This window comes from Bison bison, unplaced genomic scaffold, assembly GCF_000754665.1.
Source record: "Bison bison bison isolate TAMUID 2011002044 unplaced genomic scaffold, Bison_UMD1.0 scf7180017864056, whole genome shotgun sequence".
Taxonomy (NCBI): Eukaryota; Metazoa; Chordata; class Mammalia; order Artiodactyla; family Bovidae; genus Bison; species Bison bison.
The window spans coordinates 2,820,710-2,835,909 of NW_011494628.1; the positions used below are offsets into that span (position 1 = coordinate 2,820,710).

Consider the following 15,200-nt stretch of genomic DNA (forward strand, 5'->3'; position numbering starts at 1 on the left):
TTAGGTCATACCTGTATGGTCTAGTGGTTTTCCCTACTTTCTTCAATTTAAGTCTGAATTCGGCAATAAGGAGTTCATGATCTGAGCCACAGTCAGCTCCTGGTCTTGTTTTTGCTGACTGTATGAAACTTACTCAGTGGTTGTATAAACTCTTTAGTATTAGAATAGTTTGCTTTTCATTGTTCATTCTGTATACAAAACTGTAGGTTTTATAATGATAGGTACATAATGGTATTTGAAATTAATATATACATATATGTGTGAGGTGTTTAAGTCCCTCAGTTGTGCCCAACTCTTTGCAGCCCAATGGACTGTGTAGCCCGCCAGGCTCCTCTGTCCATGGGATTTTTCAGGCAAGAATACTGGAGTGGGTTGCCATGCCCTCCTCCAGGGGATCTTCCCAGCCAGAGATGAAACCTGGATCTCCTGCATTGGCAGGCAGATTCTTTACTGCTGAGCCACTTGGGTAGTCCATATACGTATGTACTCTATAGTACATTTATATACAGTGTGTAAACGGACTCTGACACAGGCCTGTTTTTATATAAATAATTTAAGTTACTACTTTCTTATTTGTAGTTCATTTGCTCTATCATAATGTATACTATTGAAATTCAACACAAAATGAATGTCAAATAGTTTCTTTGACACTATTTCAGAGGAACAGCTGTGTGTCAATGTATCTTTCCCCTTTGACTTCCCGTAACAGTTGAACAGCCTGTTTCTTTACTGTAATCTTCCTTTCATCTTCTGCATTGCTCTACTTCTTCTCTCTTTCTCCTTTCCACCTTTTTTCTCTTACATTATTATTTGGTGTTTGTTCCTGTTGTTGTCTGGGAAGTACATAAAGAGATCACTTTACCAAGTCCAAGAGCCTGGGGTTATCTTGAAAGAGTGATGTGTATTTCCAAAGTCACTAACACTATATACCATCTCTCTCTCTTCAAACATTTTTTTTTCCTAGTTAAAAAGCAATATTTTTCTCTCTTTTCTGACCCTCTTCTGTTTTCTTTCCTGACCACCCCCCCCCCCACATCAGTACAGATATTTCTTAGAGTTTATTCTCTGTATTTCAGCTCACCCTACACATTTTCTTTATTGATTCTGTAAGCCCCTAAAGCGTAAGCTATATGTGGTGCTAAAGTATTTTCTTTCATTGACTTTTCTCTAGAACTTCAGCTTAACATCTCTAGTTGCCTTGTATTCCAAACTTAATTTTTCCAAAAACTTGACTTCTCACTGGTTTTTCCCTGTCTCTCTTATGATGAGGGCAATTATTTTATGTGTTCTGCTTACCATTGTATCCTTAGTGCCTAGAGAACTGCTGTCACACCAAGTAAGTTCTCAGTAGATATTTAAATGGTTGACTTTCTTGAATCTTGTAATCATCTTCTACTTCTCTCAAGTAAGCATTCATAGTCTTTGCATCAGTTTTCTTATTCTTAGTCATTCCCTGCAGTCTGTTCCTTATTAGTTCTTATTGGAATTTTATAGCAGTTTCCTGTTCTTACTGTTTTGATTTCTCCTCTGCCTAGTCTGTACTTCCTATTGGAGCCACCAGCTCTTAAAATAGTTCTGGTCATTGATTCAGCAAGTATTTCTTGACCACCTACTGTGTTCTAAGGATGCCTAAAATGATACATACTATCCTTGTTCTAAAGGATATCAACCCTGAATATTGATTGGAAGGACTGATACTGAAGCCCCAATATTTTGGCCACCTGATGCAAAGAGCTGACTCATTGGAAAAGACCCTTATGCTGGGAAAGATTGAGGGCAGGAGGAGAAGGGAGTGACAGAGGATGAGATGGTTGGATGGCATCACTGACTCAATGGATGTGACTTTGAGCAAACTCCTGGAGATAGTGAAGGACAGGGAAGCCTGGCGTGCTGCAGTTCACGGGGTCCCAAGGAGTCAGACATGACTTAGTGACTGAACAACAAATCCTTGTTTTAAGGAGCTTATAGTCAAGTAGGGGAAACAAACAAATGAATTTATTAAATGCGATGTGATTAAATGCTTATTATGATATGTTCACAGTTTTCCAAGCTGTAGGAGGAAGAGCCAAGCTCAGCCTAAGGAGGTTGGGAGAAGTTTAAACATAATCTTGAAAATTCAAGGTACATGGAGTTTGTTTATAGAGAGGGACCAGTGAATTTATCTTTACTTTGAGGAAACAGCCCATGTGTATACTCACAGAAGTATTTCAAACCTCTGCTCACAAAACCATTGCTTATGAAGCTGAAGTGCAAACTGAGAGCCCTGCTGCTTTGTTGCTCTACCTTTCCTTCTTTGCTCCCTTTTACTTCCTTCCACTTTTTCCTTTAGTCATGGCTTTAGACCAGTGACAAATTCTGAACTTTGTTCTCTGGGATTTATTCAGATTCTTTTCTCTGTCCTTTTGTTCTGTATGTTGTTAACACTTCACCCCCATCTACTTTCGATTTCTTTCAATCTTCTATTTTTTCAGGCTCGTTGTTTGTTATTTCTGTTGATAACTTTAGGATTTATTGTGATTTAATCATTTAGGGGTAATGTCTGTTTCCTTTGTCAATTTTGAGACCTATCTTAACTCATGTGGCCCTATAGCCACTCTAGAATGGCATGCAAATAATAGGTTCTTGATAAAGTTTTGATTGTACAGATGGAACCATGTCTACATTATTAAGCTGTAGTCTGTGGTCATAATCATGTGTCTGTTGTTAAGGAAGATGAACAGCTTTTGCTTCTGTTGAGGCAAGGTAGAGAGACTTTCTTATATTCCAGGTTCTATGGAAAACTGGGAATCCTATCACATTTATATTTACCTTCCTGTAGAATGGTTTATCCTAGGCATTCACTGAATATCTTCTTTGGTTGAAGGAACACAAACAGCTGTAGGTTTGGTTCTTGGCTTTTCCTAACCTGAGGTTGTGAAGTTGTTTTCCTGCGTTATATTTTAAAATCCTTTCCAGTTGCCTCAATATTTATTTCATTAATCAACCTGAAATTCCTTTTGTGTATGGTGTGATGTATGGGTACAGTGTCATCTTTTTCCATATAGATATGAAAGTCTCAGAATGTAAAAAATTTAAACAACTTTATTGAGATGTAATTTATAGATCATAAAATTAATAGGATTGACCTATTTCAAGTGTGTAGTTGAGTAATTTTTAGTAAATATCCTGAGATGTGAAACTCACCATAGTCCAATTTTAGAATATTTTTATTAGTCCAATAAGATTGCTCATGCTGATGTATAATTAATCTGTCACTGAATTTTTTATAAGTTTTCATCTTGAGTTTTCAGCAGCATCTCTGTTACAGGGTTAAACAAGTGATGACAGCAGGTATTTTTTTGTCCTGAAAATAGGTAAAACATTTTCAGAAGAGCATCAATAAGCATGGTTTATGCTGTAGGGTGTAGCATCTTACCTTTCTCAGATTCAGAAATCTTTCATATAATTCTTAGTTTGTTGAACTTTTTTCCTTATTTTCTTTTATAGTTGTAAATTGATGTTGAATTTTCTTCAAACATTGTCTCTTAATTTTTTGAGATTATCACATGATTTTTCTTTTTTATTCTGTTAATATGGTGAATTCGACCTTGGATTTCTAGGATTAAACCCAGTTTTTTATCTGCAGCTACATTTGGTTTCTAAGTATTTTTTTTTTCCCTAGTATTTTATTTAAAAACTTTGTAAACAGAAAAGACCTGTTGGTGGTTCTTTTCCCTTTCTCTTTTTCTCATTGGGTGTTAGTATCATGGTTATGCTAGTTAGCTGGATAAAATTGTTAGGTTGGTGAAAGAGTAACTGTGGTTTTGGACTGTGAATTTTAAATCACACAGCTAGGCTCAAACACATCTTTATTAATCAAAATAGGAACCATTACAGTCAACACATTTTTGCTAATGAGAAATAAGTTGGTTTATTCCTGTAGCATAAAAATCCGTGCTTTGGAATGCAGCGAACTCTTGGAAAGCATTATCTTTGGGGGGTTGGGGTAGTATTCTACATTAATGTCAGGAAGGGTCTCTTGTTTGATGTTCTATCTTGACAGGAGTCTGTCCTCCTTTGCCTGTAAGATCATGGAAACTGAACTCTAGATTTGTCAGGGTTGGCAGATGGGCTCAGGGTGTAAGTAGATATAATGTTCCATTTACTTCTCTGGATTCCTGAATTCTCTTAGATTTTGGCCCAAGTAATTTGTAATACTGTAAAAAAAATTGCTGTGTATTTTATATATATGTATAATTTTGTAGTATATATTATAAATATTATATACTATTTTATATATGTAGGTAAGTATATAATTAAATAAAATCATATTTTTTTTGTAATTGAAGGATTAGTTCAAATAACTTAGCTTGTCACTAATGGAAATGAAAGTAAAAATAAAATTTTAAAATTTGGAGAAATGTTCAATAAAATGATTTTCATTAAATAAATGAATTACTATAAATTAGGAAATAGTTATAATTTTTTTCATGTTTATTATGAATATTGTTAATGCTTTTTTTTTTGGTTTGCATCTAATAGTTTTCTTGTTTTAGGGGTAAAAATATTTCCATCATGGCTCATTCAAAGACAAGGACCAATGATGGAAAAATTACCTATCCTCCTGGTGTCAAGGAAATCTCAGATAAAATATCTAAAGAAGAGATGGTGAGACGGTTAAAGGTGAGTAGAATTAGGTTATGTCCTTTGGGCATCCGTTTAGGATAAGTGGAGTTGGGGAGAGCACCTGCGGAAATCATATAGGGCTGTAAGGCAGCTTGGTAAAGCGCATCAGAGCAGAAAATATTTCATGGCCAAAACTAGTTAGCTGTAATTAGGAGCTAAGAAAGTGGAATAGGTAAAGAATTGTAGAGTTTCCTTAGCTATTGTTAATTGGAGCGTAGTTGGAAAGGTGAAGCTTAGGATTTTTAGGGCCTCCTCTCCTGCTGAGTCGCTTCAGTCGTGTCTGACTCTGTGCCACCCCATAGACGGTAGCCCAACAGGCTCTACTTGGGTATAAAAGACAAATCCCCAGTATGCTTATACTCCTTATTATCTGTCGAAAGTTGTCTCTTTTCTCCGATATCTCATTTATTTTATAAAAACAACCATTTTAATTTGATTTTTAATTATTAAAAATTAAATTTAAAAGATTTAATTCTTTCTACTGAGTATTAAGTCTACATTTTACTTTCTTGTATTTTGAAATGAAATTAAAGAGTTTTACTTTTAGCTCTCAGTTTCTGATGTGCAGCAGTGAGTCAAGATGGATGGCGAACTTCCATTCATGAGGCAGTCACTGTATGGTTAAACTCTTCATGTTTGCTTGAATAATATTTCATCTTTCACCATCATTGATGGTCTTCATGATTAAAATGGTTAGAAGAGCAGAGTGGCCAAGGAGATTATTAAACTGATTAGTTCAGATGTTCTTTATTTTTAAGCATTTTTTTTCCCTTCAGTGTTGTATCCACCTAGACATATTGCCGGTTATTAATATTTATGTATATTTCCAGTGTAGAAAGTTTGCCATAATTAATCACTGAAGGCCCAGGAGCCTTACAATACTACTTTATTGCTGCATGATTATTTTTATTAGAAGGAAAAAACCCCTTGTATTATTATAAATTTCACATAAAATCTTAGTATTGTAGCCTATGCATACAATACTGGAATGACAGATATAAGGTGTTTATTATTCAAAGCAAAAGGCATCTTTGAGCAGATTAAGTTTACCAATATGTGGATCTTTTATCTAGTTGGGAGTTTGTGTATATTTTATTAGAAATGGTTAAGCTGCAAACTGTATATGGTATTTTTCATTTCTGAGTATCTAGATTTTCTCGACCTATTAAATTTTTAGAGAAAAAGTATGTTTATTTCCTCACATTTGTTTATATTTCAGCAATGATATCATCCTTATTGTCTGCTAAGAAATGAATGGTAAACACAGAGATAGATTCCACTTATAAGCTTTTAGCATTTAGTGTCTTTTATGGATGTTATTTTCTCAGACATCTTTTTTAATTTAAGGACTTTGGCAGTGGCATCCCACTCCAGTACTCTTGCCTGGAAAATCCCATGGATAGAGGAGCCTGGTAGGCTGCAGTCCATGGGGTTGCTAAGAGTCGGACACAACTGAGAAACTTCACTTTCACTTTTCACTTTCACACATTGGAGAAGGAAATGGCAACCCACTCCAGTGTTCTTTCTTGGAGAATCCCAGGGATGGCGGAGCCTGGTGGGCTGCCGTCTATGGGGTCACACAGAGTCAACACGACTGAAGCGACCTAGCATAGCATAGCATGAAGTATTCAAGAGTTTGTAGCACCATTTGAGTTGTACACAGTATTGAGAAATTCCTGTTATCTAACCCTTGCTTATTTTGGTGGAATGATTGCCACTGTGTTCACATGCAGTGCTTGTAGTATCCTTTCCTTATTTTGTAGACATTTATGCCCAGCAATAATCTGCTTAGTTTGCTTTTTTTTTCTAATTTACACTTCCGTCTGTTAAGTTTTAGAAAATCTTGTTAATATGTAAGATGTCATTGTTTATATAATTCCTAGAATTTCCTGTAATATTTTATTCAAAGTATACTTTCTCTCTCACTCTTGTGAAGAGATTCCAAGGAAAGAACGAGTTCCTTGCATGTAGCTTTCCCTTCCTCCCTCCATAATACACCTAAGTCCATCAAAGCATATATCTTAAAAGTAATAAAATTAAGAGGTTAGGAGAGTAGCCCTGGACAGTGTACCCTTAAATTAATGTAGTGCCAGACTGGAAGGATTAGTGTATGCCTGGTCCTGGATTCCGGTGTAGTAGAACTGAGGGTCCGTCCTGTGAGGAACACTGTTAGCCACAGCTGCTGTGAGAATTCAGTATGACATTGGGCATTTCATTACCCACAAGTGTTCACTCTGCAGCTGAGTGGAGATCCATGTGCCATGTGTCTCAGTGGCCCAGTCCAGTCCTACTTGTTCATTGGTATTTGTAGCACCACCTAGTGGATGCCAGATGGTCACCTTTACGTTGTCCCTGACAAGTTCGGCAATTTTGTTAAGTCTCATGTGAAGTAGAAATAGTGCAGGCTGCTGATATTGAAATTAGAGAAAGCCCTTCACAGAGTTCAACTATGTAATTCTTCATGATTGTTGTTTCTGTCCCACTTGTTACACATGCTATTGAGTCTTACTAATGAACTGTCCACCTCATGTTCTCTTTTACTGTAGCACAGGAAGTACTTCATTGGATGCTACAGATAGATACTTTTAGAGGAAACATGAAAGTGTATTTATTGAAAGTTAACCTTTGTAATTAATATGGTTTTTATTTTCAGATGAATATATGTTTACATAGAGGATGTCATTATTTGATTTCATTTTATCTTTATATAGATGGTTGTGAAAACTTTCATGGATATGGACCAGGACTCTGAAGAAGAAAAGGAGCTTTATTTAAACCTAGCTTTACATCTTGCTTCAGACTTTTTCCTCAAGCATCCTGATAAAGATGTTCGCTTACTGGTAGCCTGCTGCCTTGCTGATATTTTCCGAATTTATGCTCCTGAAGCTCCTTATACATCCCCTGATAAATTAAAGGCAAGTACTGATTCAGAGAACTGCCAAGATTGACTGATACTTTATCTTTCTAACTGAAACGGGTATTAAAGTATTTAGATTATTTGTTTGGGGTCTTTGACATTAATTGCAGCAGTCTTTTGCTAAACTATTTTTGTTTTCTTTATTTTCTGTAGAATTTCCTCCTCCCCATTAGTACTTAATTTTATAAAACAAGTTCTGATCTTCAGAATAAGAAGTTGATTAGTAAAGTGTATTGTATACTTTTTTTTTTTGGCCACTCTGTGTTGCTTGTGGGATCTTAGTCCCCTGACCAGGGATTGAATCTTGGCCATGGTAGTGAAAGTGCCAAGTCTTAACCACTGGATTGCCAGGGAATTTCCTATACTTTTAAAATTATGTCATCATTAGTGCTATCACTTGGGGTACACTTCCTTTTCCTTTTTAAAAATTCATGTGAAGACCATGTTCATTATTGAAAAGACAGTATCTACTGTAAATGTGAATTTATATGAATCCTAATTCATATAATGGAAGATGTGATGTGCATTGTTCTGAAGAAAATACAATGGGCAAAATTTTAATGAAAGATAGAAAACATACCTAATACTTTATTATGGTAGTTTTAAGTAAAGGCATCTCAATGAAATGATTCTTAAAAGATGGAAAAAGAAAGGGAATAACCTGGTAAATCCAGTGGATAAAAAGAATGAAAATAAGTATAACTGTGCAAAAAAATATTGAGTAAGGCAGGTTAGAAGAACATTAGAAAGACCAGCAGTAATAAAAGATAACTGCGGAAACCGTGGGTTAGAAAATGAGTCCCACGGGAAGATTACTGAGTATGAATTTTAAAAAGACAATTTAGATTTATTATATTTAACAAGTGCTTATGTTAGTTACCTGTTGGGAACTGGGTTTACCTTGGTGAAAAACAGCCCGGACTTGGTTCTATAGTCAGGGACTTGCATTTTAAAAACTGAAATGAGAAACCTGCTCATTTGATCCCTTGAGCCAGGATTCCGGTAAGGAATGCCCAAACTGCTGTGGGCATGTTTGTCTTATATATCTCACAATTGGGGAGATAGGGAACAGTATTTGTCATTTAAAAGTAAAGTGAATTATAAGATTTGAGAATGCTCGGAGACTTAAAGTAGATAATGTGAGCTGGTCTGTGCAGTTGTGTACCCAGATGAATTGTGAACCTCTAATTTGAGGTACTTAATTGATTTAAGGAGTAGTTGTATTTAGTAACCATTTTTGAAGAATGTACTTTTGATAGTATTTTTTTTGAAAAGCTACTTAGTAATCTGCATATTCTGTTTCTTCCCTTTTAAATAAGGTTTATCATTTTACTTATAAGGGAATTTTTTTTCTCTCTCTTTTTTTTGACAGATGAAGCATGCTTCCTTTCTAAAATTAGCTTTTATAATTTTAGCCTTTTCCAAACTTTCCAAAGACATCATCTCCATACAAATTTGACTCAAAGTGATGCTGAACCTATTGTACGCGGGTATAAAGGGATGTGTAGTAAAAAGTCAAAAGCAAGAGATGGAGATAGATTGATAAATTGTAGGGAAAAACAAGTATTAATAATTATAATGACTGGGTAGGAAGCCTGACAAGTTAACTTCTAAGGGTCTTTTTAAAATTTCTAAGTTTCTGCAGTCTATTTTCTTTCCACTTGGTGATTTTGTTTTGCAATTTTAAGTTTCCTAAACTGTGTTCTTTCTATACAATTACCATATATAATGCCATTCCACAAACCTGATCAAATCAGCTTTCAGTCATTGCAACGGGTTCGTTCTAATAACAGCATAAGTTTTACTTTACTCGGTTTTCAGGGCTGTTGTTTTTAACTTACTGTAAGATGTTTTTCTTTCTCTACTTTTAGATCATGGTAAATGATTTACTGTCTTCCTTTAAAGGGGGTTAAGAAATTTGGTGTTTTCATGATAATGCACATTTAAAAAATTTGAGGCAAATGCAAGTTTTTTTTTTCTTTTTTTAAACTGGTTCTTTACAGTTTTGTCATCATAGATACATATGAGTGCTGAATTATCTTTAAGAATTTAGTGGATGTTTTCATAATCTAAACAAAACTTTGTCCCTTTTTTTAAGGATATATTTATGTTTATAACAAGGCAGTTGAAGGGACTAGAAGATACAAAGAGCCCACAATTCAATAGATATTTTTATTTACTTGAGGTAAGCAGTATGTTATATTTTGAAGTGACATTTTAAAATGGTTTCTTAACATGTATATTTTTACTAATTAAAATTTTACCCTTTTCACCTCTTAATTTTAGAACATTGCTTGGGTCAAGTCATATAACATATGCTTTGAGTTGGAAGACAGCAATGAAATTTTTACCCAATTATACAGAACATTATTTTCAGTTATAAAGTAAGTTTACTAAAATTATAATCTTTTTTAAATATAAAGAATTTTTAGCTTATAAATGAATCTGCATAAACTGTTTTTATGATGAATATCAGAAGGCTAATATTTGTAACTTAAGAATTCATTAACATGATTTTTATAGATACGTTTTGAAAATAAATACAGCTAATTTTGTATTGTAGAGAGTAATACAAGAGTGGCATTAATCTGATATAAAAATATTTTTATTATATTATTTTTCTTTTGTTTAAATCACATATTACTGACCCCTTAATTCCTGTGAATCATTTAGTTTTTTGTGTATTCCTTATAATCATCTGTTAGAATTAACTTCAACAAAGCAGTTTGATGCTCTGAATTTAAGGCCAAACTAAAGTTACATTTGATTTAATTACTTTTGATTGTGAGACTGATAAAAATTAGCAAACGTAATCTTGGAAATGTAGTTTAAAAAATATTTTGGATGCTACTGTAAGATTTTGGAGAGAAGGAAGCTTTAAATGAATATATACAATTGTATTTAATTAATACCTTAATATCATTGTAAAATAAAGTGTGATGTTCCATGTTATGATTAAATCCTATAAATTTCAGGTATGCTTAAATTTAAATGAAATATCAATTTTGAATTTCAGCAATGGCCACAATCAGAAAGTTCATATGCATATGGTGGATCTCATGAGTTCTATTATTTGTGAAGGTGATACAGTATCTCAGGAGCTTTTGGATACAGTTTTGGTAAATCTGGTACCTGCTCATAAGGTAAGTAGCAAAATATACTTGAATATATATCTAAAATCTGTCAACAGTAGGGTCCAGAATTTACTTATGTTTAAAATGCAGTTTGTCCTGCTTTATTCTTAGTTTTGGAGACTTATTGATTAATGTTAATGAACATTAATTGTGTTTAGTAAAACATAATTGTGTGGATCACAATAAACTGTGGAAAATTCTGAAAGAGATGAGAATCCCAGACCACCTGACCTACTTCTTGAGAAATCTGTATGCAGGTCAGGAAGCAACAGTTAGAACTGGACATGGAACAACAGACTCGCTCCAAATAGGAAAAGAAGTACATCAAGGCTGTATATTGTCACCCTGCTTATTTAACTTATATGCAGAGTACATCATGAGAAACACTGGGCTGGAGGAAACACAAGCTGGAATCAAGATTGCAGGGAGAAATATCAATAACCTCAGATATGCAGATGATACCACCCTTATGGCAGAAAGTGAAGAAGAACTAAAGAGCCTCTTGATGAAAGTGAAAGAGGAAAGAGAAGAAGTTGGCTTAAAGTTCAACATTCAGAAAACGAAGATCGTGGCATCCAGTCCCATCACTTCATGGCAAATAGATGGGCAAACAGTGGAAATAGTGGCTGACTTGATTTTTCTGGACTCCAAAATCACTGCAGATGGTGATTGCAGCCATGAAATTAAAAGACGCTTGCTCCTTGGAAGGAAAGTTGTGACCAACCTAGATAGCATATTCAAAAGCAGAGACATTACTTTGCCAACAAAGGTCCATCTAGTCAAGGCTATCATTTTTCCAGTGGTTACGTATGGATGTGAAAGTTGGACTATAAAGAAAGTGCCGAAGAATTGATGCTTTTGAACTGTGGTGTTGGAGAAGACCTTTGAGAGTCCCTTGGACTGCAAGGAGATCCAACCAATCCATCCTAAGGGAGATCAGTTCTGGGTGTTCATTGGAAGGACTGATGTTGAAGCTGAAACTCCAATACTTTGGCCACCTGATGTGTAGAGCTGACTCATTGAAAAAGACCCTGATACTGGGAAAGATGAGGGCAGGAGGAAAAGGGAACGTCAGAGGATGAGATGGTTGGATGGCATCACTGTATCAATGGACATGGGTTTGGGTAGACTCTGGAAGTTGGTGACGGACAGGGAGGCCTGGCGTGGTTCGTGAGGTCACAAAGAGTCGGACACAACTGAGTGACTGAACTGAACTGAAAACATGAAACACTTAATAGTCATTAATTAAATGGAAAGAAGAGATAACAGATTTAGTATATGTGATAAAATATCTGTAATAACTCAGTTTTGTATGGGATTATGTTTCAAGGAATATATTAATAGCTACTTAGAAATGGGTTCAATCCCTGGGTTGAGAAGATCCCTGGAGACGGAAGTGGAAACTCACTCCAGTATTCTTACCTGGAAATTTACAGAGGAGTCTGGCAGGCTATGATCTGTGGAGTCTCAAAGAGTTGTACATGACTGAGCGACTAACACTTTCATTTTCTTTTCTTTGATTCTCTTATATATGTTGGGAGATACATAACCAATTAGGGCCTTGGGTAAAAGATAGTGATAGTATAGTTTGAAAGGAGGGGTGAAATTAAAAGAGAAGTCTTTACTAATTTGGAAAGAAGGAAATGTTGATGGCACTGGTATTTCTTGCCTGGGTAATATTAATCAAGTTGTGTGTGTATATGTGTTTGTGTGTTTTATTCTTTGAAAATGACTTAACACTCTGGTTCTGTGATTCACCAGTATAAAGGTCTTTGTAAACTTAAGACCTTTCTTGCAAAATATAATTTAAGTTTATAGCTATACTGCTTTCTCAGAAATATTGCCAGTGAAAAATGACCTCATAATCCAAAATTTCCAAACTTTTAAAATAGTCCCTGAATACTGAAAAATCAGGCACTAACTAAAAATTCAGATAATATATTTATAAGCTAAAAATGATAAATGCCTTTAACAGAATTAAATATAATGATTTTATGTCTTAATGCCTCTGAGTATAAGAGTTAAAAACATGATAGCTAGGCATAGGAAAGGAGAAGGTGTAAGGTTGGGGGAAAGAAAAGTGTAAATTAAAAATGGTCATTGAGATCAAAATCTTTATTGGACTATAACAGACATTTAGAGAACTAGGACATAGATCTGAGGAAATTATACAAATACAGTGAGATAAGGAAAACAAAAGATTCTAACAGGTGAAAGAGAGACTGGAAAGGTCCAGTATATCTAAAAGTGATAAAGAACACCAAATAAGAATGGAAACAGAAATTATATGCGAGTATATATTTGCTTAACATTTTCTAGAATTGATGAGAAGCATAAATTTATGAGTGAAGTAACAAAGGGTCATGATCAGAATATAAACAAAACTCAGTGCAGACACATCCTGGAGAAATTGTAGAATGCTGAAATAGAAATAATGTATTCATACAAAGCATCCAGAGGGGAAAAGCATAGCCCTGACAAAGAATAAACCTTAAAGTGATGACTGACTTCTCAGTAGCAAGGACAGATGCCAGAGGATAATGGCCCTGTATTTCACAAAGTGCTAATAAAATAGCTACACAGACACAGTTGCTATCCAGTTTGAGTGAACTTAAGACATTAAATATACAACTTGTCAATATACCCTTCCTGAAAGAACTACTACTCTTCAAATACTTTAGAATACTGGAAATTGAAACTTGAAAGAAGTGAAATGTAAGTAGTAGTGGTGAGCAACAAAATGCTCTAAGTAAGAACTGATATAAAGCAAAAACAATAGTAGTAAAAATTGTACTTATTAATTAAAGGGATATTAACAAAATGGTCCTAAACCACAGGATAAAAATAGCATGTAAGATTGAATGACTTAATGGAGTCAGTGAGTGATATGATCCTGGTGCTGATCAGGAGGATAAAGCTGTAAAAAATTTACTTTGGACTTTAAATGAAATACTTTTGTTAAAATTTTAAGGATTACAATGCAGGGAAGAATTAAAATAAATGTAAATGGACCAAATTTACTACTTCAGGTTATCAGATTAGATTAAAAATAATCCACCTGGTCATTGTTAATAAGAGATAACAAAAATAATTTCATCAAAGGTGACACTAAAAGGATGGGAAAAGTATTTGCCAACACATGCTAACTGAAGGAAAACTGAAGTAGCTTGTATTGATTTCAGGTAGTATAGTCTTTAGTGGGTAGAGAAGGGATTTATACAGTGATAAATTATAGTGCTAAAATGATATCTAACTTGCAATTACATAGGCTAAAAATATTAATTTATAAAGCATATATTGAAAAATTATAAGGACAAACTTACAATTTGGTGGGCCATTTTAAAAACTTCCCAGTAATTATAAATCTAATAGACCAGTGGTTCTTGAGGATTTTAAAACACAAAGCTAACAGTGCTGTGGCACTCATAATTAATCTGTCAAAGGAATAAAGCATAATGGAAATTACTAGATATTTAGAAATGATAATTAAATGATATATATTGAATCCTCTGGGATTCAAGTTAAACATTTTGAATACAACTTTATAGTTTTCAGCTCAAAAAGTTATAAAAATATTGTTAGAGTGTACAAATGGTAGAAGAAAGTAAACAATGAAGAATGGAAGTTAATCAAATGGAAAACACAGTGACTGATTTCAGAAAAACCAAAAGTTGGTAATTTAGGTCAGATCAGATCAGATCAGATCAGTCGCTCAGTCGTGTCCGACTCCCTGCGACCCCATGAATCGCAGCACGCCAGGCCTCCCTGTCCATCACCAACTCCAGGAGTTCACCCATACTCATGTCCATCAAGTCAGTGATGCCATCCACCCATCTCATCCTCTGGCGTCCCCTTCTCCTCCTGCCCCCAATCCCTCCCAGCATCAGAGTCTTTTCCAGTGAGTCAACTCTTCGCATGAGGTGGCCAAAGTACTGGAGTTTCAGCTTTAGCATGATTCCTTCCAAAGAAATCCCAGGGCTCATCTCCTTCAGAATGGACTGGTTGGATCTCCTTGCAGTCCAAGGGACTCTCAAGAGTCTTCTCCAACACCACAGTTCAAAGGCATCGATTCTTAGGCACTCAGCTTTCTTCACAGTCCAACTCTCAAATCCATACATGACCACAGGAAAAACCATAACCTTGACTAGACGAACCTTTGTTGGCAAAGTAACGTCTCTGCTTTTGAATATGCTATCTAGGTTGGTCATAACTTTCCTTCCAAGGAGTAAGCGTCTTTTAATTTCATGGCTGCAGTCACCATCTGCAGTGATTTTGGAGCCCAGAAAAATAAAGTCTGACACTGTTTCCACTGTTTCCCCATCTATTTCCCATGAAGTGATGGGACCGGATGCCATGATCTTCGTTTTCTGAATGTTGAGCTTTAAGCCAACTTTTTCACTCTCTACTTTCACTTTCATCAAGAGGTTTTTGAGTTCCTCTTCACTTTCTGCCATAAGGGTGGTGTCATCTGCATATCTGAGGAA

The 15,200-nt window shown here is 35.0% G+C and overlaps 1 protein-coding gene across 4 annotated transcripts in view; it reads left to right on the plus strand.

Annotated features, from left to right (window-relative positions):
* The first annotated feature begins 4,535 nt into the window (after positions 1-4,535).
* The window catches only part of PDS5B (PDS5 cohesin associated factor B), a 116,533-nt gene continuing 105,868 nt past the window's right edge, over positions 4,536-15,200 (plus strand). For all 4 annotated transcript variants that reach the window (XM_010835933.1, XM_010835931.1, XM_010835934.1 and 1 more), the window contains exons 1-5: positions 4,536-4,662; positions 7,377-7,580; positions 9,681-9,767; positions 9,869-9,966; positions 10,599-10,725. In XM_010835933.1, the coding sequence (XP_010834235.1) occupies positions 4,555-4,662; positions 7,377-7,580; positions 9,681-9,767; positions 9,869-9,966; positions 10,599-10,725 (624 nt within the window). In that variant the 5' untranslated portion in view covers positions 4,536-4,554. The remainder of the gene's footprint in view (positions 4,663-7,376; positions 7,581-9,680; positions 9,768-9,868; positions 9,967-10,598; positions 10,726-15,200) is intronic.